General features: G+C 44.4%; 1 protein-coding gene across 13 annotated transcripts in view; it reads left to right on the forward strand.

Annotated features, from left to right (window-relative positions):
* ebf3a (EBF transcription factor 3a) overlaps positions 1-26,772 on the forward strand; it is an 86,988-nt gene that overhangs the window by 48,123 nt on the left and 12,093 nt on the right. For 5 of the 13 annotated variants that reach the window (XM_029248904.1, XM_018726390.2, XM_018726381.2 and 2 more), the window contains exons 7-10: positions 6,116-6,197; positions 9,967-10,108; positions 15,853-15,986; positions 16,543-16,669. In XM_029248904.1, coding sequence (XP_029104737.1) covers positions 6,116-6,197; positions 9,967-10,108; positions 15,853-15,986; positions 16,543-16,669 — 485 coding nt within the window. The remainder of the gene's footprint in view (positions 1-6,115; positions 6,198-9,966; positions 10,109-15,852; positions 15,987-16,542; positions 16,670-26,772) is intronic. The other 8 variants (XM_018726385.2, XM_018726392.2, XM_018726389.2 and 5 more) reach the window with 3 other exon arrangements.

Raw genomic sequence — 26,772 nt, forward strand, 5'->3', positions numbered from 1 at the left:
TCTTGCCCGAGCCAGTTCTGCAACAAGTTAGAAAAGGGCACTTTTTCTTTATGATTTATTTATTATTTATTTTTTTATTTATTCATTCATTCATTCATTTATTTATAAAACCCTGATGGAGGCAATGCTTACGGTTTCCTTAAATGAGGCGCTTCATCATCGGAGCTGGAAAGCCGAGCTTTGTCCAGGGGGAGAGATAAAGCTGGTTTAATGAGCCCAAAGCCAAAAACAAGGAACAGAGTGACTGACAGGTCTGCTGATCCGTGGGTGGGGGGAGAGGGGGTAATGTCAACGCGACACTGCCCATTAGAAACAGGAGGGAAGAAATAAAGGGGGATGAACGAGGGAGGGACAGAGGGGTCACGAAACACAAGGCCGGCTAAAGAAGCCACTCTGCTCTGGTCCCGCCTCCCCCCTTGTACTCAGCCCCTTTCAGCCTTCAGCGTCTTCAGTGAGACTTAAACCTTCTCTGGGTATTTATCGTCCCAAGTGGGACAACTTGGAGTCCTGCGCAAATGAAAGAACCGCTCGCTTGGGCAGCTGGCCGCACACCTTGCGGCTTTGCCGCTTTCTCCTGCGCCGCTTCTGCGCCGCGTTTTGCATTTCGTGTACATTTCACTCCACGTCCGCTGCTCCGATTTCGCATCGCACGTCAAATGTCAAAGTAAACGTTTTTATCTGCGGATGAAAAAAAAAAAAAGAAATCGCTTATATTCCTCCGATGTGTTGAGGTCGGGAAAGGGTCTTTCACAGATCGCTTCCTTCTTTGTTCAATCAAATTGAATCTTTCCACCGCCCCGCTAATAAGAACGAGATGCAGTGTTAGGTATCATGGCATCTGTGAGTGGCCCTCGACAGCAAATGCTGAAAATAGCACTGGGCAGAGAGGCGGGGAAAAATAATACAAAATTTCAGAGATAAGGCTCTTTGGCGAAATGGAAGGATCTGAGGGAGCCCTAGATTGGGAGGGGTTAATTTTCTAAACCTAATAATGTTCGATAGTGAGGTATTTGTCAGGAGATAAGGAAGCGATAGAATCGGAGGAGTCGGTCCCCTGGCGACTATAGTACAAATATTGTTAATGCAGAGCGGATACTCCTGCGGATGACAAGCGAAGTTGGTGCACAGCTGGAACACACCGGCACTTTCCGCTGGTCCTCAGCGCTGCGGGTCCGTAGTTGCGCGTGCTTTTTTTTTTTTACGCGAAGCTTAGTGGAACAAGGAATAGTGAAAGTAGAGGCCCAGACAAAGTCAGTCCTCATTTGTGTGTCGGGTTCAGAGGGGAAGGGATGGGGCGGGGGTTGGGGGAGAGAAGGGAGGTCTGGGGGGTGGGCCAGAAAGAAGAGAAAAACAGAGTGCTGACAAAGAGCCATCTGGTTCCTGCTGTAAAATCAGCCGGTTTGTCTCAAGCCCCTCTCTGCCATGATGTCATGAGCCCACCTGAGGGATCCATAACATAAAGTGTACAAGAATTTAATAAGGCCAGTGTTAAAGCAATTTGTCATGCCATATTTGAAGAATAAATCAGCCTAATGGAGTGCTATTTTTCATTTTTTTTTTTAAAGGCTATCCACCGCAAGCCCATAAGCATGTGATACCTGCACGCTAGCCAGTGGCAAAAAATGGTACTGGTGGAGGGCTCACATTCAGAAGCAAGCATTTTGGGAATCCAATATGTATTGACCTGTGTTGCTATCTCCGTGCGCAGATCTGGTGTCAGCAGAATGTAGGCCCCATGTAGGAAATGCTCATTACAGGTTTTCTGAGGGAAGCACATTGTCTCGGAGGCAGTGGGTCCCGATCGGCTGGGGTTGCTGGGTAATCAATAATCCCGGCGACTGATGGCCTGACTCCAGCGCTGCCCAGCTGTGGCCACGGCTTCCAGCACCGGTAATTAGTGCCGGCTGTTGCGGACGGGGCCTTCCTCCCGTCGCGTGGGCCTCTTCGAGCCGACTTTCGCGTGCTGTCCAACGCATTGCTACTGCTGTGCATCGGTAGCAATTTATCCATCATCCTGTTAAAAGTAAAGCGTCATTGTCCCCCCAGAACCCACCCTGTCAATTCCCTGGCACCCACCTCCTCATCTAACCCCACCGAAGCAATATACATTTTACGCTGGAGCAACCAGGAGGCTCTGCTGAAGAGTAAGCAGCAGTGCCTGTTGTCCTACATTTCTGGTGGAGGCCTACATCCAAAACAGAGCTTCTTCCCTCGCGGTGGAAAGCCAATGTCAGCAAAGCATCCCGCTCTTCGTTTTGAGGAACGTCCTGCGACGTTCAGCACTCCAAACTGCACTTACGCCCTCTCACCTACAAGCCATAAAGGAGCTAATAAGCGTGGAACGCTGTGACTTATTATTCTTGGTTTGCCTCCTACATCTGCCTCTCCCCTCAACCTTTCCCACCATTAGAATAATAGAAATGTATGGGATCTGTTCTTTCTTTGTCTTTGTCTTAAATGAAGTGAGAAAAAAATAAAAAAAAGGGAAAAAAACACGAAGGCATTTGCCCAAGAGCAGAAGCTCTAGCGCCAATTACTATGGGCACCAACGTGAAGACCGCTCTCTGCCACTTCATCTGTTTGTTTTTATTTCTGTTCTTCCTCAATAGAGAGGGATAAGGAAGACTGAGGCCTGGCTTTCGCCTTTGACTGATCGGGAAACAAAAAGAAAAAAAAAAAACGACGCGACGATCGCGAACGAGTCGAGATAAGACAGAATTACGAGCTTCTGACTGCTGAAAGTTCCCCTCCTCTTTTCTCCTCAATTACGGGGACTGAGAAGCCAAGCCTTTCAGACGTCAAGCCCGTTGCATTTCTAAAGAGACAATCTATTTTTCCCTTTGACCGGAGGGGAAGAAATCGTTATTACATGATTAGTGGCATCGGTTAGGTGAGGAAGCACAGTGACAGGAGCGGCAGAGAGGACGAGTTGTATTAATTACCCGGCGCCGGTTGGTGAGATCATTTTATCAGCGATTTGTCGACTAGTAACTTGCAGCCGAAGATAAAAGCTGATAAGTTTCCCCCCGGTCGCGCTGGGAGACTTTCAGAGGGAAACAGGCCACGGTGAATTAAACGCGTCTGCTCAGCTTTTTCTCTGACAAACCAAATTCACTTCTTCGTAATTGATAACTGCCTCGGCCAATTATTTTGCACATTACAATACACAGAGGTCCCTTTCGCCGGTTTTGCGGCGCTGTAATTAGCTATGCTAATATCCCTTTATTGGCCCTAATATTGTTCAACACCTTTTGCCATTCTGAAAGCCACCAGAGCCCAGTGGCCTGTCAGAAATGCTGATTATTGAGAAGGATAGCTTTAATCAAACATAATTGCAGTTAATTTTTCTCCCCTCGCACTCCACTGCCAACATCTAATGCCACGGACTCCTTGATATTCCATTAAATTACAATTAAACAACATCCTTTGTTTCTGATCATCCTGAACAACACGGCAAAGTTCTGATTCCATTAAAAAAAAAAAAAAAAAAGACAGCCAGGTCATAATTACTTCTCCACTCACAAAGGACCAATTTACACCATACCCAAGTAGAATTTAAACAGAGAATGTAATGGATATTGCGTTGGAGCTTAGGACTACAATTAAAGTAGTTTTCATCTGATAGAGGAGAAGATCTAGCTAATCAACTTCTTACATGTAAATATGAACGGACTAGATATGGAACTGACTTTAGGTCATGGGGACTTTTTTCGTTCTTTGTGATCTTGACATGTTCCCATGATCAGACCTCTGCCAACGTACAGCGTCCACCAACAGAGGAGAGCAGCATTGCTGCACATGCCTCTTTAATGAACAAACAGGGCTGCTTAAGACGATATTCAGTTCAGAGGGATTTGCCAAATTTTTTTCTTCAGTGAGCTGCTGGGATGTCAATGAGAAGATTAGGCTTAGAACAAAACAGCAAACAACAAAACAAACCCCCCCATCAACCAAAGCCCTGTTTAAAGGGTTAGACAATTGATGCCATTTGACTTTTGAGTAACAGATTTTGTGTTTTTTAAATATATTTTTCCCAGGCTTCAGTACAGTTTTGTTAGAGCAGGGTCATGGAAATCAGCAGGGTGGTCGTATATGTGTGTGTGTGTGTGTGTGTGTGTGTGTGTGTGTGTGGGGGTAGCATTACAAAGGACCCTCCACTCAGCCTTAGAGAGATGTGAGTAAATAAAGGCCATATTTCAAGCTTGATTTACTCCACTACCTGCTGTTAAAGATTATGACTCTTTAGGGAAATAAGGAGGGGGTTAGCGAATTAGTGTACATAATGGTCATTTTGATAACGGGCCAGTGGACAGAACCGAAAACATACTGTACACAATTACGCATAAAACGCTAATGACAGGTTGGGAGTTTTATCACCTCCATGTGCTACCCCAGTGCCCCCACACCTCCCCAGCACATATCTGCATCCTGCACTATAAAACTGTCTTTATTAATGGGCAAGCTAAAGATTTTTTGACACGCAGGCTGGTCTCCAGAACTTGGGTTCAGGATAGGGTCCTTCCCGGGTCTTGGGTCCCAGTGGTACTGTGAAGGGGCTCAGGGTGAGGGGTGTCATTTTACATTTTGATTTATGGCTACCAACCCTCTCCCCCAAGGGGGAACAAAGTGGGCGGCTCTAACGTAAAAAATACAAATAATAAAAGTCCTGTTCGAGCAAAGGGTCTTCGTGTTTGCCAGCACAGAATACATTTATTAATTTCATTTTATAATGCATCCCTCTCAAAACTAGAGGCTTTCAATGCGAGAAATAAATGAATAAAACATGGGTTCCATACGTTATGGAGAAGAGTCAATTTGATTTTTTTTTAGCCATCTTAAAACATACTCTGTAACATTAACTGTTTGCGTAGATGCATGCATACGTTTGTAAGCATGAAAATATGAGTCGTGAAGTTCATTTCATTTTTTACCAGTTATGTGAGATAGTCACATTCAGACGATGTAATGGTACACAAGTCCATGTAACTAGACAGAAGGCAAGGTTTGAAATAGATATGTTGGGGGTACTGCCCGTGGTGAAATAATTGAGCTTGAAAGACAGTTCTTTCCATTTAACTGCCCCCACTCCCCCAGATGACTTCACCCCCACTGTGTCTTTGTACCCCTCGGCCAATGAAAGCACGGAATGCTGTGATTTTTATTTTAATCATCGTGATACATTACGTACGTATGAAAGATTAACGTGGACGTGCGAAAGGTGTCTGCCTAAGAAGAGCGGAACCCGCGCGAGGAACGTGACCCCCAATCCCTCCGACATGACATTTGTTCAGAAGATTAGTCGGGTTGTAATTTGCGGCATAATTGCCCTGCGCCGCCGTCCCAGAAGCAGAGGCCTAATTGCCTGACAGGACTATAACTTTAGTGGCACGCTCTCACCTTGTTAGGTCCTGTTCCTGACGCCTTTCCAGTGAGCCCTGGCCACAGGTGCGCCTAATTTACCCCACTATTGAACATGTTAGCTTTAATTGCAGAGTAGCTGTTGGGAAAAATAGGTGGGTGGAATATCAAGTGACTTCTTGTACGTTGACGGCATATGGGTGTTGGAAGATGCTGTGATCTCTTTTGTTGAGTCATACAGTTTCTCGCTTAAAGAAACGGATTGTACCCACAGTTCATGGACTGGGGTAAGATTTGGGGAAAAATGAGCAAAACTCGATTTTAATGCAAAGATTTTTTTTCTTTTGTTAATTATTAGTAACCACTTGCCCAGTGCAGAGTCAAGATGGGCTGGAGCCTCTCCTAAAGCACAGGGTGTGAAGCAGGGTACATCTTGGAGAGGATTCCAGTCAATTGCAGGGTGGCCACACACACACACTTTCACTCACATACACACCCATTAAGAGCAATTTAGATCCACCAGCTCACCTGAAACACCTGTCTTTGGACTATGGGGGGAGATGGACAGGGTAAAACAAGGAAACTCCACACAGACTGAGCTGGAGTCGAACCCACAGCCCTAGCTTCCTAATCTTGGTAAATATGAAATATGATGGCTCTTGGGAGTATGCTTGCATGTATTACATGCATTTTGGTCACTTTACTGATTAAGCCAAATGGAGCTCTTACACCTTCTTTGTCCTGTGGTTTCTTGCAGATTCTTTTTGAAATTCTTTCTGAAGTGCAATCAGAACTGCTTGAAGAATGCCGGAAACCCTCGAGATATGCGCAGATTCCAGGTAATGTCTGTACATGCAAATGCGTCGCCACTCACGCGCGCGCTCACGCACGCAGAGTGCTACGTCCTCCAGGAAGAAAGGCTCTCCCAGCCAAAGACATCAGGCTGCCTTCGCTTGCCTCCCCTCTGAACCACTCCCCCACCCCCCACCCCAACCCAACCCCCCTCAGGTGACATACAGCCAGATCCCTTAGCCTTGCAGATGTATTTAAACAGGCCGGAGAGGATGGAGAAGGCCGGTCCTTTGGGGCCGAGCTCGGAAGGCGGCAGAGCGGCCGTTTTGTTGTTTACCATATTCACAGCTCTGGGACCGACCAACCAGGTGACCGCAGACTCGCCCAGAGGAGTTTGGGCCTAATGTGAGACCCGTTTTTAAAACCTGCAGTGCCGAAGTTCACCTTCAAGCCTCCCCACCTCCCCCGCTAACACAGGCACAGACATGAGTCCATCCCTGAAACAAAAAAAGACCCAGCTTGAAATGAAAGCAGGGTGTTTTGGTAAAGCAGACCAAGCCTAATAAAGAATTGAGACATTCAGAATTATGAACTTTAGACTGATTGCGATGTGAAAGGTTGTGGCTCATAAGCAGAACTAGCGTGACCCTGGGTTACAAAGAATACTAGTGGCAAACAGTAAAACAAGGGGTATAGCGCAGGTACAAGTCACCACCACTGATATGTAAACAGAGGGCTCCTTGAAAACAGCAGTACACGGCATTCATTTTTCATGCGTTGCGAGTGGCATTGGAGGTATTGATCCATGCGCCTGGGAGCAGGAGGTCAGCCCTGCGAGTGAGTGGAAGTGTCCTCTTTGTCTCGCTGATGGCTGAATGAAGCATCCGTCACCAGCCGGCTGGCCGGTCTGACAGCTTGGGCCACCCGTCACAAGCAAGCGGACTCCACCCAGGCTGTGTGACTGATCCCCCTGCCCCACCTCACAACAAAGGTTTAACTGGACTTAATGGATTGTCAGGCCCTCAGCACCGATGCTACCTCACAACACAGAGTGGTCGTCTTGAGGGAAGAAGGGGGCCTTGGCTATGTTTTTTTTTTTTTTTTTTTTTCTCCTTTAAATTCAGCTGATTTTTTTCAGCAGATGGAACAGTGGTTAAGCGCACAGACGTGTAGCCTGAAGATTGCAATTCAAGCCTTTCATGAGGTCTTTGGTGATACTCCTGAGTAAGATACTTAACACAGCTTGCTTTGGTGAAAAATTCAGCTTAATATGAATAGGAAAAACTTTAAGTTCACTTACATGAAGGCATCGGCAAAAGATCAAAAAAAAAAAAAAAACTAAAAGGCATAGCGACAGAATGTGAGAAATATTTTTATGTCCTTCAGCCATTCTTTTAGGGTAGTGTTTTGTTTTTATTTTGTTTATCGGTTACTATTTCTTGCTTTATATTAATACTGTAGTTTATGTGCAATTGTGAATACAGATGGGAGATGGATATATTTAATTGGTTAGTTACAAACAAACAAGACAAAAACTCTCATTGTTGTAATTACCATGGAAAAAAATCCACAAAGCAAGCACACGTACGGACCTGTGACTGGAATTATTGTGCATAAAGAAAGCTAAAGACAAACAAAAATAAGTCAATCATAGGAAAACCGTTACTCCTCCCTGCTTGTGGATTAACCCATGATCTCCCAGTCTTCACAGCAGAGTAACTGCTGGTTTGACTTTCGCCTTCGTCCCGCTGCCCCCCTGGACGAAGTGTCGTCTCCAGAATGAATTTACAGGACGCCGGGCTGGCAGGGGCTCGAGCTGTGCTTGCTTTGCTTTCCGCTTACTAGTACAATGCAGCTGGGGGTCTGGAGCAGGCCTATCCATCATCCTTTCGGTGGCCTGCTTCTGAACCTGCGCTCAAGAAAGGGGCTCTTTCAGTAGTCCCCCTCTACAACCCCCTCCCCAAAAAAACCCAGAAAAAAGCACAGAATTCCATTGACACGCTGAGGAATCGGCATCAAAATGAACCTGAGAGTTTTTACTCCCCACCCTTCAACCCCACAAACCGAAACACTTCCACCATTCACAAATGGCTCCCCATTCACATGCAAAAGCCTCATTATCAGACATTTAATGGGGTTGCAAAAAAAAAAAATTGAGTGCTAGGATTGTTTACTAAATAGAAAGATGGAAGTCCACTAATTCCCTCTCCTCATTTGCTAGAAAATCATGACACTGTTTCGCCTGAAACCTATTCTGTGCTCCAATTAGGTAACAAAGCTGATCAATATATCAATAGATCAATAGTTATAGTCACTTTTAGGGGGAGAGAAGGCGAAGGCAATGCTTAAAGCATTGGTAATGGCTGAGACCAGAATGGATCTAATGAGACCTATTTTTTTAAACTAACTGTCAGATGGTACTGTGCCTAGATAAGTTATTTTGAAAATCATAATCATATGAAATGGGAGGCCTAGCTGAATGACTATTTAGATTTCAAATGACGAGTTCAAAAGGCAGCAGTGAGTGTAATGCTTTGAGGTATCGTCCATTATAAAGGTGCAGCATTTGAATCCTCACTCCTGCTGGTGTACCCTTGAATAAAGTACTTGCCCTGAGTTAAAACAATAAATGTTACCCAAGTGTTTGAATAGATTTAAAAAATTGCATTTAGCGTAGAATTCAAATTTAATATGGTATGTGGCTTTGGACAAAGGTGACAGGAAAATCAGTACAAGGGAAAAAAAATCCATTTTAGTTCTGCAACAAGGTTCGGTGTCAAAATAAAATAATTAGACAAAGGCAGCTGAGTTATGATTCCTGTGTTCCTTTGACATATGGAAAAAGCAAGCTGCATCTTCTCCATATCTCTGAAAGGGTATTTAACATATTACGGCCAAATCAGGGTCACCAATTCACTCAAAACACATGTCTTCGGACTGTGGAGGAAAGCAAAGTGTCTTGAGAAAACCTTTGCAGACCTTGGCAAAACATGCAAACACCACACAGACTGACCTGGACTTGAACCAAAAAGCCCAAGCCCTGTAAAGCAGCAGTGCTATCCGCTGTGCCACCATGCTGTCCTTTGAGAAAAAAAGGCATTGTTTCAATAAAACATATGGGGGTATTTAGTCAGATGAAGAAAGACAAAAGTGGAAGTTTGTTTCGGACAGCTGGAGAGAGGTCAAGCATGGACACCTTGGTTTTTTTATCGTATCATTTTGGTGCTTAAAAATCACTGTGCGTTGCCTGCAACTTTACACCAAAGTGAAGGGAAAGGTCTGGGCTGAAGTGTCTCTGTGCCATAGAGCAGAAGTCAAAATAAAATCCTATTCTGGGAAAATGAAGCCAGACTTTGGTCAACCCAGATTCTCTCATGACGGACAGACAGCATTTGGAGCAGTGGACTGTGTAGGGGCAAGATGGGGGAAGTGGGGATGCACGTTTCACTGAGACATTACATTTATGGCCATCCACTGTTAAATGAAGCTGTCTTACTGGAATACCGGTGGCAACAACCTTGACAGTTGCACCAGCTGGTGCTTAGGAACACCAAATGAACTACTAAAAAATAAATTTAGGATTTTTCCCCGGTACATTCCGCAGAAAAAAGAAATAGCTGTATTGCCTCGGTTACACTACACTGATTTCAAGGCTCAGGTTAGTTTATGCTGGGTCATGTTGGTATGTTTGGTTTATGTGGGTTTAGGCAAATGGATCTCTGTTGCTTCTTATCCGTTACCTCTGGCCGGGTGGCTCGTAGCGATCCGAAAGCCAGGTTACCGATCGGCCCCCCCCCCCCCCCGCTGTCTCTGCAGGTCGTTATCTCAACAACAGTCAACGTGGACGGCCACGTCTTGGCCGTGTCGGACAACATGTTTGTACACAACAACTCCAAGCATGGCCGACGAGCCCGCCGCCTCGACCCTTCCGAAGGTACGGCTCCTTATCTGGAGAATGGTAGGCACATTTTACATCTCTTTTGATTTGCAGCGCTTTTTTTCCCCACCCTGTCTTCCTTCACACATTCTTTATTCCACCCACTTTTCTTGAATGTTTCCATACCATTAGGGGTCTCAGCTTTAGTCCACTTCTCCCGTTTCTTCCTCTCTTTCCGGCTCTGCTGTGTTCATTTCTGCCACCCACGCCACCCGTTCTTCCCATTTAGTACTTTTAGTTGCTCTCTGCTTCTTCCATACTGCCGATTATTAATAATATCGTTGTAACTGCTGTTTTCCTGAAAGTGGGCACCTGTATTTTATAAGCGTTTATTAACTTGTTTAGAAACACTGTGTTACATGTATGTCATCAAATGCACAGAAGCAAACATAAAAAGAAAAAAACAGAAAGAAACACTTTTTAGCCCTGGAAAAAATGTGCTGTGAGGTCAGTTTCCTGTCGCGGAACCCTGGCGTTGCTGGGTGGCAGGGGTGGAAGGGGGGGTGGACGGGGGGGATTTTGGTCCTATGAGAAAACCAGCACAGAGCGTTTTTACTCCAACCGATTCCATATGATTGACCGATTGCCTCCTCTGCAGAAAAGAGGAAAAAGGCTCAAGGGGGTGTAGTCAGACTTCGAAACCCTGGGAAATTTAAATGTAAAATGCAAAGAGTGCAACCTTCTAACCTTCGGCTGCCTGGGCTGCCTGACCATATTTGGTGCAAAGGTCATGGAGAAACGGAAGTTGCTGGAGAGCACTTGCTATTTGTGCAGTAATGTGACAGGGAGACCCCTCTTTTGGGGCATCGGGTAGGTAGTGGTTAGAGTCATCGCCTGCCAATTGAAGAACCCAGGTTTGAGTCCTTGATCCCGTTGAACAAGGCACTAAATCATTTTAAATAGCTTACTGTACAAACCTGCTACTGCAAGTTGCCTTTGATAAAACTGCCAGTTAAATGACTAGCTGAATAATATTCTGCACTTATAATGTGAAAAACAATAGCATCATAGAGGATCTTCATGTGTGGCTTTTTTCTCAGGAATTAATTATGACATCACAGAAGGTTTCATATTATATGATAAGAACAAACAATCATTTGTAAACAGTTAGGAAAATCAAATTTTTTTTTTTTTTTTTTTGTCATCCAAATACATGATTATGCTACTGGAAGAACAAAATATGATAATTAAGGTTTGCTCCGAGCTTTTAAATCATTATACTCAGTGACGTATTGTTTATCTCGCCTTTAGTAGCTGGATGGTCGGTAGGTGTGTTTTGCTTAGCAACTGGCTTTAATGAGGAGAGCAATTAGAGGGGTTGAGACCTTCTTCTCCCTGCCTCTCAACTCTCATGAGAATTTGAGGAGGAGTTCCACACAGGCGTTTTGCACGCTGAGCAGTACCCTCTTCCAGATCATTGTACTTTCAAAGATGATCACGTTCTCTACCTAGTGAGAACCATTTTTGGAGAGTCACTCAGTGAGCAGTGATTTCTGTTGCGGTTGTATCGGTCAATATTATACTCGGGACATGCCTATGGCAAAGGCAAGCAGCTGCTGTCATGTGCACAAGGGCTGACTAAGCGGAATTCACAAAAAAGCATCCTTACATACATTTCTGTACACAAAAAATACCTTATAAGTCTGCTGAAATTTTTTAACACTTGCTTCCCCGTGCGCACCCACACACTCAAATACGAAGGATCACTGTAATCCTACTCGTGTTTCTGTTTAAAAACTTTACCATTTACAGACAATGTTTTTCTAAGTTTGTGACCATTTTATAAAGTGTCAACCAGCAATGAAATATACTATTTACTTATCTTGCAAATTTATTTTCGGAAATGCAACTTTTTGGAGGTGGGAGCCTGAGCAAAATGAATGAAATGTAACATAAATGCAAAACAGCTTTCGAATTGAAGGGTCTCTTCTTGCTCTTCATTGCATGATCCACAGCCCACGTGTAGGGCATGTACAACAATAAAATGTAACCCAATCCATGTGTGCCACGAAGCCCTGACCTCAGGTATGGGGTTAGTGTGCTTTGGATTAGCAACACATTCTCTACAGCCCTCCTGCCAGATGACAAATGCAGAGGCCCACACCTGTGTGCCTTTTAACCTATCATTAAACCTTGAAGCGCCCCTTCATAGCAGCTTGGGCTCAGTTCTCCGCTGATTCCCTGCTTTCGCAAGCAGTTGGTTGATACTAATAATAATAAATTGGATTTTAATATTGATTTTACGTTTCTTAATTCGAACCTAGTTATTATTTATTTATTTAATTGACTACAGAATTGAACATAAATGGGTTGCAACAATACTGCAGAATGACATTAATGCTGCATTAAATTCGGGTTGCAATTTTGACGCTACTTTAACATGCGAACAACCAATGGGAAGCTACCGAAAAGCCAGAGAAACTAAATGTGTCACAGTTTGTACTTTCTGACGCATCTGCTCAGAAAACTTCGAGGAAGCACGCACATTTGCACCAACACACTCTCATACAGACCCGCGCATGCAGGCGCATACACACACACACTTGTTTCTCGTTTCGTAAGCTGCTCTAGCATCGCCCGCGTTTAAACCCTCAACGCAGACGAGCCTGCAGCACAGGAGCCATTTGCATGCCAAGTGTCTGTAATGCTGTTAGGTTCATGCAATAAAGACAACTGAATCCAGGCTGCAGGGTTTTAGCCAGTTAAAAGGAACAGATGGCCCTAGGAGAGGTAGAAGGTATAATCCCGTCAGCCGCAGAATCGGCAGCCATCTGGCCGTCCCCAGCACAATTACAAGACATTTTAGCAGGCAGAACAAAGGAGTCTTCAACGAGGCAAGATGAGACCTGTTTGAGTGGCTCAGCATGAGGGTCTGGGTGGAAGGCGTCCGAGACCGGCGTGTGAGTCGCACGAGAGCGCTGATTACAGCCTCTGCAGGCTGTACGCTGATCATGTTTGGTAAATAATACACAAGGGTGCATGGCGGGGGCTGTCAGGGAGGAGGCGAGGGGGTGCTTAAAAGTCTGCCGGCGTTCTTGGCTGCTTGTTGACCGTCCACTTGAAGCACAAAAGGGTTGTCAAACAAAAGCCACGGATTTATCTTGGTGCGAGGAACGATACCTAGACGGATCCCACTGCGTCTGCAGCATGGTAATAAGATGTGGAAAATGAGATTAAAAAAATACAGCAGTTCATGCGCACAGCATCCGCATCCAGCTTTTTATCTTTTTTGTACAGGAAAAATTATGATCAAGCTTGATTTTTTCAATCACTTTTTATCCTGAAGATCATATGTGCAAATTTTTGTGGCCATTGGCCATGTGGCCATTTTATTCTGTTTCTTACCCTTAAACCAACTACCCCTGTACCTCCAGTAAATTTAAAGTGCAGTTCTAGTTTGACTGCTGTCTCGGGATAAACTTTGTTGCCGTGTCACGCAGTGAAGGGTTAAATGTGGTGATTTTTTTCTTTTTTTTTTTTTGTCTCTGCCCTTCTCTCCCGTCTTCATCTGCTCCGTCCAATTTCCATCAGCTGCTTGAGTACATTTTGCACGTATATCATTAGACGGCTAATGCTGTCTGTGTAATTCGCTCTGCCATGGTTCCCATTGAACACATGTTCCTTCTCTATATGTGCATTGAGATGTATGCAAATTTCAGGGCAGAAGGGAGGGGGAAATGACTTGTGGAACCCCCCATCAGCCCATGAACCCTCTGTGTTGTTTCTGTGGCAGAGGCAGTGCAAATTCCGAGGCAATGCGCGGTGGTCCCTCCGCAGCTGCCAGACCACCGCCAAACCCCCCCATCCCTCACACGTACACCCCAGCCACCATCACCCCCCTCCCCTAGACCTACACAAAGTAAATTTGTTTACTGTAATTTTTGGTGAATTATTTGCTGTAATTGGCAGAGCTGATGAAGGTCACTTCCTTTGAGGGGGCCTTGCTGCCTTCAGAGAGTTGATCCTTTTTCAAATGCGCTGCCTGCAATTAAGAAAAGCAAATGTCACTCGCAAGCCTCAGAAATGAAAATTTGTATGAACTTATTAGCATGAAGTCAACAGCGCTAGTTAAGGCCAGATTCCCGGTGTTTGTGCTGGGGGCTCTCAGAGGTGTGGGGATGGGGAAGATGGTGAAAGAACTATGAGCGTGGGTGGGTGGGTGGGGGGGCAGGAACGGATTGAGCAAATATAACCTCAACTAGTCCAACATTAGAGCAAACAAAGAGGGCTGCTTGTCTGAAGTGTTTGACACAACAATAGCTAACAATGATTGCCGTTTCCAGGGTTCACACGGCGGCTCCTCCTTCACAAGTCACATGATCTGACATCTACCTCATGTTTTCTCCATTACCCAGAAGTCTCTTGGCAGTTTAACAGAAAATACAACCTTTAGTTTTTTCTTTTATTTTTCTGTTTAAAGAAATGGCAAACCCCTTCAAAAAAGGACACTTTTCTGATGTTTGGTAACATTGAAGATGTAATGCTCACTTTGTTTTATATTGTTTCTATGTGTCATTGCATAGTTACGGAACAGTCAAGAATTTGAACTTGTGCAAACTCATACATTAAAAAGCAGTCAGAAAAATTCGGTCGGAACAAAATGATCTCAGCTACATTAAATGGAACAATCTCAATTATACTAAAAGGCTTTACAGATTGCGGAACAACCCTGAATTATTTAGGGCAGCCCTACGGAGGACAGCACTACTGTTCTGCGCTTTCCGGGTCAACACTGACAACAAGAGTGGCTGAAAAATTGTGCAAAAGGGAGGGAGAGGACCAGAGCACTTGTAGTAAGGATGTATTATCCTATGAAGGCTTCTACCAACATGGAGACAGAATGTCACTGCAAAAATGGACGACTGCGTTCCTGATATCTGTCCCACCATGTCCAAGTGAGCTCACAAAAGGCCTTTGAAATCCAGGTGGGAAAAGGTCTGTCGACAGAATGTAAACGAGGGCCTGATCAAAGCATGGCGTGGAGCGATTGGAGCGGGGACATGTTTCCGCCCTTGGCCACAGGCGCCGCACTTGCCACCCTCTGCCCCTGCCTCAGCAGCCCGCCCAATGCCACAATGACTTATGCAAATGCAAGGGCCCTGGAGACTAAAGGGTCATCCAGAGGGGTTAGGCCAACAGGCACGCGGATGTTCGTGTCCGTGTCTACAAACAACGTTCAATGTCCAAGCCTCCCCCTTTGACAAAAATATTAATACAGCGCTTTTGATTCTTATTTAAGCTTAACTGAAAACTGAAAAGCTGTAAACGATGTACAGTGATGGATGACAGGGCAGCGGGGATGCAGAGCATGAATGATAAAATTTTGAGCTGATGATAAAGTTTAATGATGAAAGGAACCGACCCAATTAGCATTCTTTTGCGAGGAACAAGAAATGCGACACCTTTGCTTCTCTGTCTCGGTCACCAACCTTTCGACTGATTCTGCTTAGATCAGTAAAGCAGTGCAGATAAATCGACGTGCCACATGCGTGCACTGCTTAATCATTTGTAATAGCCATATTTGCCCTGACATGCAATTTGCAACATCAAGTCATTTTTCTTATGTGCTAGCACATGGCGGCCTGGCCTTTGTGGTGTAAAACATTTAATGGTTTGCCTTAACTACATGAGTACACTGATATATGCTTGTGCTTTTTATGCCTTGTGGAACGATCATTCATGTTTTTATTGTTCACTGCTTGGAGAGAAGGTACACAGTGCTGAAGGCCGGGTCCTAAGTTCTCTCTTTTTCTGCCTTGTACAAGCAGCTACCCCGTGCATAAAGGCCATCAGCCCCAGTGAAGGATGGACCACGGGTGGGGCCACCGTCATCATTATTGGCGACAACTTCTTTGACGGCTTGCAAGTCGTGTTTGGGACGATGCTTGTCTGGAGCGAGGTATGTCCTGAGAGACATGAAGTCCTTTATTGTAACTTTATCCAGTCTTTCACTGTAAACTTCACGAATTGAATAATGGCAGATATCCATTTAACACTTGATTCTAAGATTTTATTGGCAGATTACCAAAATTCACAGGTAGCTTACTGAAAAGAAAGCCCTAAGCTCTCCGGTGGAAAGCTGCAACCAGGCAGCCCCCAACACAATTGAATAATTAGCGCTGAAATATTACAAGTTTTAAAAAATGGTCACAGGGATACATATGGAGCCAATTTTTGCATGAACGATGCCCTCTGGCCTTTCCTGAAAAAATTGAAAGCCACGGATAAATTGCAGACATTTTCATTAGAAAAAAAAAAAGGAAGGACCTTGAGCTAGACCACACGCAACGGGAACTTATAAAGACGGCAGCCTGATTTGGATGCAGTGGTGTAATTGTGTTGGATGGATCTGGCATGCTGCTCCTTCAACTTCTGGCTCCACCCACAAATGCCTGGCCACACCCCTTGATGTTGGACCCTGTCCCCTGACATCTGACCCCATTTTTCTTTTGCAGCTGATAACTCCCCATGCCATCCGAGTGCAGACCCCACCCAGACACATTCCCGGTGTGGTGGAAGTCACCCTCTCCTACAAATCCAAGCAGTTCTGCAAAGGGGCCCCCGGGCGATTCGTTTACACCGGTAGGACTCTAACTTTTGTTTTTTTGTTTTTATTCCTTCTTTTCCTTCCCTCACTCTCCTACTATCTTCATGGTCTGCTAAGTGCTATTAGCGCTGGTGCAAGCAGCCCACCCGGCTGGAAAAATATGGTCCCCTGCTCACTAAGGCTGTAGTATGTGTGAGAGTGGCTCAGCCCGAGGGCGAGGTGGGGCTGGTCGCGGGGGAGGGCATGGAGGCAACCGACTCCCTGCAACTCTATCCGTTCTCAGACCACCGTTTTCTGAGGCTAGGGGATGGTGGCTGCCAAATCCTGTTAATATCAAGCCGTTACACAAGGTCTGACACACCACCCTATTGTTTAGAAAATGCGACTTGTGTTATTCTCCTGTACATGTGTATGTGTGTCTGGGCCTGTGTGCTGAAGCTAGAGGCTAATATCACATGTTGTAGTTCAAGAATGCCTTTGCGAAAATGGCATTGGGTATTGGGAACGTGTACTGTAGACTTACGTACAACACTTGAGTGTATCAGTGTGTGTGATGTATGCTGGCCACCTTTTGCTAGTCAAACCACTTCATGTGGAGCAGAAGCAAAATGCAGGCCTATCTGTTGTCAGTGGCTGGGGGTGGTGTAGAACAGAGCTGGGGGGTCACAGCCTGTCTGACCTGGAAGCTTCTGTCTGGTCTAAAATTGACGAGGACAATGAGATAATAATCGGGAATTACTTTCGCTCCTTGAAAACTGAGCCTGAGCCCCGGCTCTTAGCCCTGGTCATGAAAACTTTGTGGGCCCCTGGTAGGGCGGGCTCAAACCCCCCGCAGGGCAGCTGTTTCCTATCACAGCCCGGCCAGGCTCGCAGGCCGACATGGCGCTCTAACATTTAAGCCCCCCTCCCTCACAGCAGGAGCAGTTAAGAGGGCAGTGAAGTTCCTGGATACCAGAGTACAACAGGAGTATAGCAGTGTATATGCTTAAATCTAGGGATATACTTTAAGAAATTAACCCTCCTATAAATATAACCTCATCTGTAAGTCTCGTAAAAAATGGACAAGAGTCTAACCTTCACTTTAAAAGGGTTTTATCATTCGTTCTCTCAAGGCCATTGGAAAAGCGTTGCCCATGTAGTTGTTCCCATGCAGCTGTCACCGTCGCCGGCATTTCTGATGTTCCAGGCATTTCGGTCACTCAGCGCTACTCTCCAGCCAATGTGTATGTGATGTTCCTTGGGAGATCTTAGGCTGAATAGGTGATTAACATGCCAAATTAAAAGAATGAATCACAAACGACCTGCTCAGCACCTCTCTTGTGATCCAGCGTATTCCCAGAGTGCCCCATCCCCCTCCCCAGGCCCACCTCACGCCAGTTGTAAGGTCACATTAGTGAATGTGATGCAGTTTTAAAGCAGCCAGAACTTTCCATCAGAATTAACTATCACTCAGTATATAATTGCTGCTAATAGTATTTTGCCTCCTGGACAATAAAATACAGAGCAAACTGGATGAAACTTTAGAACTGAATTAACAGCTCATTTTTCTGTGTATATTAATGCATCTATAAATGATAAGTAGCACCATATTAATTATGCAATTATTGCAGTTAAATTTATTCTAATTGTTATTGTTTCTTTGACCAATGCTCAGAGGTGCATATTTTATTATATTTTTTCTTTATCCTTCAGCTTTTAAAAGAAAAGGCTTTGAAATATTTCAATAAGTCTAAACAGCAATACAGAATAAATATTGTAATGAGGTCTAAATCCCTATAAGTTCCATTGATTGAAACAAATTGCAGATTTTACACTTGTAATTAGTTCATAAACAGCCTCTTTGAACTTGAAATGTAAAAAGGTCTCTGTAGTTTTGGAATAGCAAATAATTTTTATGAAGTGAATGCATTTTAATGGGTGCCAATTTTAACAAAAGGAATTTGACTAAATTGATTTAAACTGCTGTTTCCAGCATTCCTTGTGCAGAGCTCATTTAGAACTTTTCATGTTGACCCCAGCTACCCAGAACGTTTCGTGGACCCCTCCCTCATTTCGGAAAAACGTCTTTTGCTCAATTAAAGAAATTACCACTAATTACCGGGAGCCAATGTGTTGTTTGCAGCAGACGAAGCGGTACAAGCAAAACAGCAGTTTGCCGCCAGCATCAAATGCCTCCCTCACAGGCATGAGGTTCGACTGAATGTGCAACATGTGGAATGTTTCCTACACTTGCAGCATGTCTCAAAGATGTGACCTGCAATAATTGCTTCCTGCAAGGTGGCACGCATGTGCGTTTTTGGAGGGAAATGTAGAAACCGTTATGGATATTGCCATGAAATTTGAAAAGGTGAATTGATTAAATACAAATACATTTTAAATGTAGTTAGAAAATATGGACTGAGCCACTCACTTTGGTCTGCTAGCCTGCCGCTAACCAGCTTGCCTGGCTTTCATATGCCCTTGCTGGCAAGCTTCCACTTACAAAGAAGCAGAGGAAAAAAAGAACACACTCCTCCATTTGAGTGAAGGTGTCATGGCACAGAACTACTTTAAAAGTCTTTTGTGTTCATTTAGATGTGATTCCGTCGATGGCATCGCCGCACAGGCCAGAGTCGATAGCTCCCTCCTGTCACGGCCAACACAAACTGGCTGTCTTAGAGGTCAGCGCTCTTTAAACAAATTACTCGTGCTCGAGCTGAAAACGGGCGGCTAATTGGCTCCCACGTATTTTAGTAGCGTGCTCTGTTTTTACTGGGTCACGAGCTGTATTTGGGAGTTCAGCCTTAAATTAGTGTAAGGGAAAACAAAGGGTTGAAAGAAAGAAAGCTAACTTCGTGAAAGGTTACCCAAACATAGCTCTGCAGATGGACACATTTGCTGGATGCTTAGCTAATGTCCTGCTAATTTTCATATTTTATGTTACGATGTGAACCGTCCAGGAGAGCCTTTTATGTCGAGGTAACTCTTGAAATGTCGGCAGCAACGGTAGGAAGACCCTAAGCTATAATAGCGCATTTCCCAGCCATTTTAACTTTTGTCAAAGAACATGTGGCTTTGTCTCGTCTGAAGTCCCAAAGAGTGCCGTTTTCTCTTTAACTTGGGTTGTTCTACTACTTTTTTTGTCACAGTTTGTGTGCTGTCGGATACTGGTATTGGTAATCCATTGATCAGCATGCTGTCAGCAACATCGTAAGCCAGTCAAATGGGGCAGACATGTTTGTCCTCTTATCAATACAGCTTGCTCAAACGAGTGATCGGTAGCTGATCAAGCAGTTTTATAAAGCCTGTAGTCTTGTTTCTAACGCACCAGTATGTATGAGTTGCCACAGAAATGATTTCCCTGTTTTATTTAAATTTAAAAAAAAAAAAATAAATAAATAAAAATAAATATTTTTCTGAATCTAAGGCCACAGGAATTTTTGGTCTTCATAACTTGAATTTTCAAGAAATAAACAAATTTTCAAAAATATGTGTACAAAGGAAAAGATCTATATGTGAAGCGGGTGATGTCACATGACCGGATCTATACAAATGGGACATTAAACACTGCTGCCTATTGAGCATCCCCACAGCGATTTCAAACAATGACAGGTGTCATAAATAAAGTTCAGGGCTCAAATCTAATTGTATCAAAGCCATTGCCTTCTATTTAGACGCGGTCATTGACGGACTAGCCTTCTACGCCTCACTGGAGGCCAGGAAAAAATAAGACACACCATAGGCGCTATCACACTGGTAGGACTATTTGTCCTAATCAGTGACACACATTTACTGGAATTGCTTAAAATGAACTATACTTCATACAGAAATCGTACATTTAGCAGCCCCTCCATTTATCAAAGGAAAATTGAGGGCTGGTAAACTTTTCGTTGCCTCCGGTGGGACCGCAGACATGCATCAAAGTGTTAAAAAATGATCGTTGAGAGGGAACTTTCACACATCTATCAGGAAAGAGGAACGTTATTTGCTAATTTCCCAACCTGTGCAGTGACAGGGTACTCCGTCTTTGGACCCATGGTGACCGCCATGGCCTTTTTGTTATTAGTATGAGTCAAGCATTTTTTTGGCTGCTCTAACAAGACCAATTTGTCTGTCATCATCCTGCACCTCGAGTACTCCCTCTGAAGAACTTTGGCTAATGCTGGCTTCTCTCTCAGTGCCCAGGTGGGACATAGCCAAAGCTCTGTAGCCGGAGGGCCCGATAAATCACAAACTTTCTTTCTTTGTCAAGGTGAGGGTATCGACTTTAGCCATGCCAAAGCTGACGAAATGAGGAGCAGTGGAGACAGCTTATTTGTCATTGGCAAAAGGACGAAAGGGTCATCCCTGCATGTCTTGACACGATTGGTGTTACAATGTCAAAAGACGTGAACATATGAAAACTAAAAATTATATTCAGAGAAGTTTTAATTGTCACAGTGATGCAGTAAAATACAATGAATACGCGTGCTTAAATATGTGTTTGATGGTAGTTTTGCAAGGAGTGTAAATGACTATGCTTTTATTTATTTTTTTTTTAATCACATATGGTAGTGGAATCAAATATTTTATTTTCGAGCAGTTTTTAATTAATTAACCTGTTTTAATAATGTTGGCAAAAGACAAACTGTACATGCCTATAGCTGGTAGGGCTCCTCACGATTTCAGAAATATGAAAAGTGGGAGCCCATTGATTCCCATATCAAAACACGAATCGAAGGATGTTAGTTCTTAGAATTGCGCAATCTCGCCATCAGGAAATCCCCCACGTAGGCACCAATCTTGATTCCCCGCCCATCCACAGGCACATTTGTAGTCTCTGATCTCCGAATATCTGATAACCCTGTTTCCTTATGCCACCCCCAACCCCCATCACCCAGTCCTACCTCAGGGCTGAGTCCGATGGCCGTACTTCCAGTGGCACAGCAGGAACCCCTAATCAAAGGCATTCTGGGAGGCATGTAAACAGAGTTGTTTGAATGTTGTCCAGCAGTTGTCAATGAGGATAGTCTTGTTTTTAATAGGGGGAGACAAAGATCTGCTTCTTGTTCCTGCATCTGTCGTCACATCACAGCAGCGGTGCCCGCTGTCAGCTCCCTCTCCTGAGGGAGGCCTGCTGTGGAGGCCTCTTGGTTAGAAGTCCTCGCACAAATGCCCAGGGACAGTGTCGCAAGGCGCGGAAAGAGCTGCTCCTGTCTCCCAATTAGCCACCCGACGCAACACCCTCTCCCCTGTCAGGAAGGGGTGCTTTGAGAAAAATCTAATGCCTTTTTTCTTTCTTTCCTTTTTCATGACATGTAATTATTAAGTGACCTGTGAAATCTGAGCCTGTAATTGAAACAAGTGGCTGCAATTGAGCATGCGCCTCCTTTCTTGTTGCCCTCATTGGCTATTTATAGTTCTTACTGCAAAGGCACAAAAAAAAAAAGAGAGAGAAACTTGTCTCTCTAAGAGGGCACCGTGGACTGATTTGGGTATAATTGGCTCCGTTTCGTTCTTATTTTGGATCTCTTTTTTAACAGTCCTCTAAATAGGTTGTCCTTACTAAGTCAGGGACATTAGTCTTGCTTCAGCAAGCAGGACCGGTTCTTGATAGATGAGACGCTCGTGCGGCCCAGTGCTTTTGTGTTTCCCATGCACCTCGTGGGCCTCTACGTGCCCCGTCGGTGCCCGTGATTGAAATTCATTGCCAAATTTATTGAGAAATTAATGAGAAAAGCTGCAAAGTATTGACTTTGAGAGGAAAACACAACTCATCTCGAATGAGGAGGAAAACGCAGCAATAATTTAGCTCCCATCGATTTCGACCCTGTCCCTGTATTGATCTTCATTTTACAATATTAATTTGCACCTGCTATCGGCTGCAAAGGGAACTGGTTTGATTTGATTCCTGTCGCCCATTAATGTGTAAAGTGTACCAGCGTGGTGAACTGGCACACAAGTATCAGAAGTCACAGTGGCTTAGTGGGGTGTGAAGGGTGCATGTCGCTGGAGAGAGGTTGAGGTCCCATTTTACTGAGACACGAAGAAATATGAAATGAAGCTAAACTGAGGAGATATCCACCCCTTTCCATGGCGGCTGGCAACATCTTCCTGGTAGCAGGAACAATCACTGGCTGGATTTCCAGCTACCTCCTGTTCTCAAGCCTGTATCGGTTCAAAGTTCATGAAATTTCTATGAGCATTGATCTTGACCAATTGATTTTTTTTTTTTTTTTTTTTTGGCGTGTGTGCTGTGGATCTTTGAAATTTTAATTTCCGGAGTATCTGAATTGCTCAGAAACGAAACAGCTTTCTTGGAAATGGCTCGTCACACATTGAAGAAGTTACCTCTGACTCCAACATCAAGCAGCTCCATATTCTGGGAATAAAATAAATTAATTCAACCTTTGCAGAGTTTTGGCTGCAAAATATAATGTTAAGGAAAAACATGCAATTATTGAGCGAAGGATTGAAACATTTTTTGGTTGTGTATTACAGCTAGAGTGCTGACTAAGTGCCTCGATGTGCAATTTCGTCTCCGAAGGCATGCTTGCCAGTGAAGCAGCAGGTACTTCTCGCTGTGCAACTTGCAATCATTTTCCCCCAGCGGTCTTTATCACCTGGTCAGGTTCACCTAGTTACTTATCAGCAGGACATTTAATAACTTCAAGGTGATATAATTGCTATTGGCATCCCCCCACCCAGGTTGGATTCTGCTGGTTAATGTGTAAACTACTTGTCAGCAAATGGCTCTTTGTCACTGGAATCACCAACACCCTCTAGAGGAATGTTGCAGTATTGAGCAATTTAATTTGACTTTATTTAATTTCTACACATTACAAGTTGCCCCCCTCCCCGTCCCCTCCGCAAAGCACATCCTTGGCTTTCTGTTCCGGGGGACACGGCTGTTCCGCGCGTTTGTTTTCTGTCAAAACAGTCCTGTTTTCTTAGCATCGGAGCGGAGCAGATCACATCACAGACTGCTCTGACAATAACAAATGCTTCACTGGCTGGCGTGGATTAAATTTCTGCACTGCCTAAAAGAAATTGCAATTATAATGGTGGTCTGTTTTCGGCAGGGAAAACTAACTAAATTATTACAAACGCATGCTTGGGAAGTTGCAGGAAGATGATCATTATTTAAATGGAAATAGAACTCATTTATGGCTAAATCCAGCAGCTGCTAAGGAGTAAATGAATCGTTTCCTGTTTTTATTATGGCAGTCAGATTTTTTTTCCTGTCAAAAGGAAAGAAGAAAAATTCAACCAGTCCTTGTTGCACCCCCCTGCCCATAACCCAAACCCTTGCAAAACAATGGAGCGCCAGTGTTAAGAGACGCTTCCTGCCAATGTTTTTGTTTCTAGACGAGTGCGTTGAGCAGGAGAATGAAGACAAATCTGAAACAGACGGCGTTTGGCCTTTCCTACAAGCACGCCCCCTCGGCTTTGCTATCGGCCATCGGACTCGCAAATTCACACGCGCAACTTGCCTTTGTTGCTCGGCCAGTCGGGTTTCCCCAATGGCTGTCTCGTCCCGCTCAACCTCACCTCCCTCCCACTTCAGCCTCTCCTAATTTTGTGTTTGGGGTGGCTGCTTCATGTTGGCAGATAAGCTTCAAGTAGTCAAATGTAATTAGACAAAGTAATAGTGAGTTCCAACGATGCTGCTAGTTATTATCTCTGAGAAAGATATAAAGTTATCATAATGACCAGTAATGGGGGCCGAGAAAGCTGGTGTCTCTTCAAATTTGGGATAGATTATGCCCTCTGGAAGAATTATGAAGACTGATTCCTCAGTTATATTCTCAGCAGTATTTTTTGCTAATTTAAAGGGGCCAGTGGTCTAAGTGGGGGCACACTGTTGTAACGTCAAGGTTGCTGAGTGCTGGGATGGAATATGTGGTCATCATCAGCTTTTCTTCACACTTCATCATGACCTGTAAGGTGTACAGAAAGCAGCCAGCTTGGAAGAGGATTGAAAGGAACCCGAGTCCTACCTTCAAGGCATCCCTTTGGGAAGTGGTGTGTTGGGGACAAACAAATCTGATGCTAGACTGCAAATGAACATCAACTGGTATGGGGATTTATATAGGTTACTTGAATACAAACCACTCTTTTTTGACATTTTGGAGCATTTATAGGGGTATAACTTGTAAACAGGTAATTTATTTTTATAATTACAGATCCAGATCCAGAGATTTTCTGATTGTTTGCCTCATTTAGCACGCAATGGATTATGTAGCTATTCCACCTTATTTAAATCCGTATTACAAAAGCAAAGCCCGTTCTAAGAAATTATTTTGATTAAGCCAAATCCTGTTTACAAATGAGGCATGCTAAAAAGTAACCGAACATAATCAGTCTTTTTTGTCTGTGAAAGGAGCGCAAAGCGAACCCTTTTTCTAAATGTGTCTCCGAGACATTTCCGGTAGTGGTTCGTTTTGCAAACCATTTCAAACAAAACAAAACATGTTAGCCAATTAACAACCGCAGTTGTGCCTGCACATGAATGATACATAGCAAAGCTTGCAAAGAGATTAATTTGATTCATGCGCACTGAATTATGCTTGAAGCTGCAGCTTCATTTTCAGTTTATTCAGTTAGAAAGGGAAAAAAATATGATGCATTTGAAGCGCAACTATTGGCCCCCAGCAGATTCAGTGGGTACAAACAGGCGATAAAAGTGATGTCTATACCTTCCCATTGTTCTAACTCTTTCTTCACCTCCAAGAGCACTATTCACCGTAGCTTTGACTGCCCACCATGTTTCCCTCTCTAATTATCCGTGAGGTCAGTAAGCAAAATTGGGAAGAAGCTGGAAGATCAATACAAATTATCCCTGAGCAAACCGGTGCTGACAGTTTGAATTGCAGCATATGTTTACCCAAAATCAGGCAATTTATCTTAATATCAGCAAAGTAATGCAGTGCAGGTCAAAGGTCGGACAATCTCTCCACCTCATAATTACCCAGTTCTAAAACAGGAAAGTGGTATTGATTGGCGAAGCTGGGGAGCGGCAGGACGGCATGGGCCCACGTCTTGCCCTGCTGGGACCAGCTGCGGATTTATGGGATGTGCGCGGCGGGGTTTTACGGTTCTTCCGACAGAAGTGGGATCCACTCCGCAGAAGGGAGCCTAGCCAGGGTAGCTTGTGTCAGGCATTCTGGGGGGGGGGTTGGGGGGGGTTTCAGGCAGGATGGTGGGAGTCGGGGGTGATGGATCTTGTGTCGCTCTGTGATCCCAGGACCACAGCAGCTCAAAGTTCGAGGGGGAGGGGTAGAGGACTCAAGGTGGATTTAGTCTGTTATTAGTCAATCTGTTATGCATATAGACCAGCTGCTGCTTGAAAGGGACAGGGTGACGGCAAGGCAAGTGGAGTTACATCGTCCCCCAAACCCCACCTGCCCCTCCACCTCAATGATACACGCGAGCCCTCCCCCATCTCCTGCTCTCACCATTTTTTTAAACACCTGTCACTTTGCCCACAAGCACAAAGAGAAGGATGGTAGTATTGTAATTTCTAAACATAGGGGTGTGTGTTACATGTGACACAACAGTTAAAACAGTGTGTTTCCACACAGCCAAAACAGCCTGCGAAAGTTGGAATACCGCTCGCTTGAAAAATTCAGCACAGAGGACCTCACTGTCATAAAGTGTGTTCAAACCAGAAGGAAAAAAAAAATGAAGAAATACCGTCACTGCTGGACACGCGCAAACGTTCATATTCTCGATGTAGGAATCATTGTTATGATTGTGGTCTTACACTTTCCAATAAACTATACAATTATGTTGTCTTTGTTGTGAAATGAAAGGTCTCCTATCAAAAGTCAGGAGCACGTTTGGTGCTAATGAACGGTTCTATCACCTCGCTGAAGCATTTGCATGAAATCAATAGCCGATGAGCCAGTGTCTCCCTCGGTCCGGGTCTCATCAGGCGAAATTCATTAAAAGCCCGATGGTTTTAATGATCCGCTCCCTGCAAATAGATGAGACGGGCATCGCATTGCCGTGCTTGGTGCGCGACGAGGAGGTGCTCTCTAATCATGGAGTGTAATTCTCTGCCCTAATCTCCCTCCAAGTGAGGTCCTCTCTGAGTTGGCTCTGTCCCCTGCTGTAGCTGTCCATTCCTCCCATGTCCCCCGCATGTGGCCTTCACAGCCGGACACATCGGTGTAGG

This window comes from Scleropages formosus, chromosome 24, assembly GCF_900964775.1.
Source record: "Scleropages formosus chromosome 24, fSclFor1.1, whole genome shotgun sequence".
In the NCBI taxonomy this organism is placed as follows: Eukaryota; Metazoa; Chordata; class Actinopteri; order Osteoglossiformes; family Osteoglossidae; genus Scleropages; species Scleropages formosus.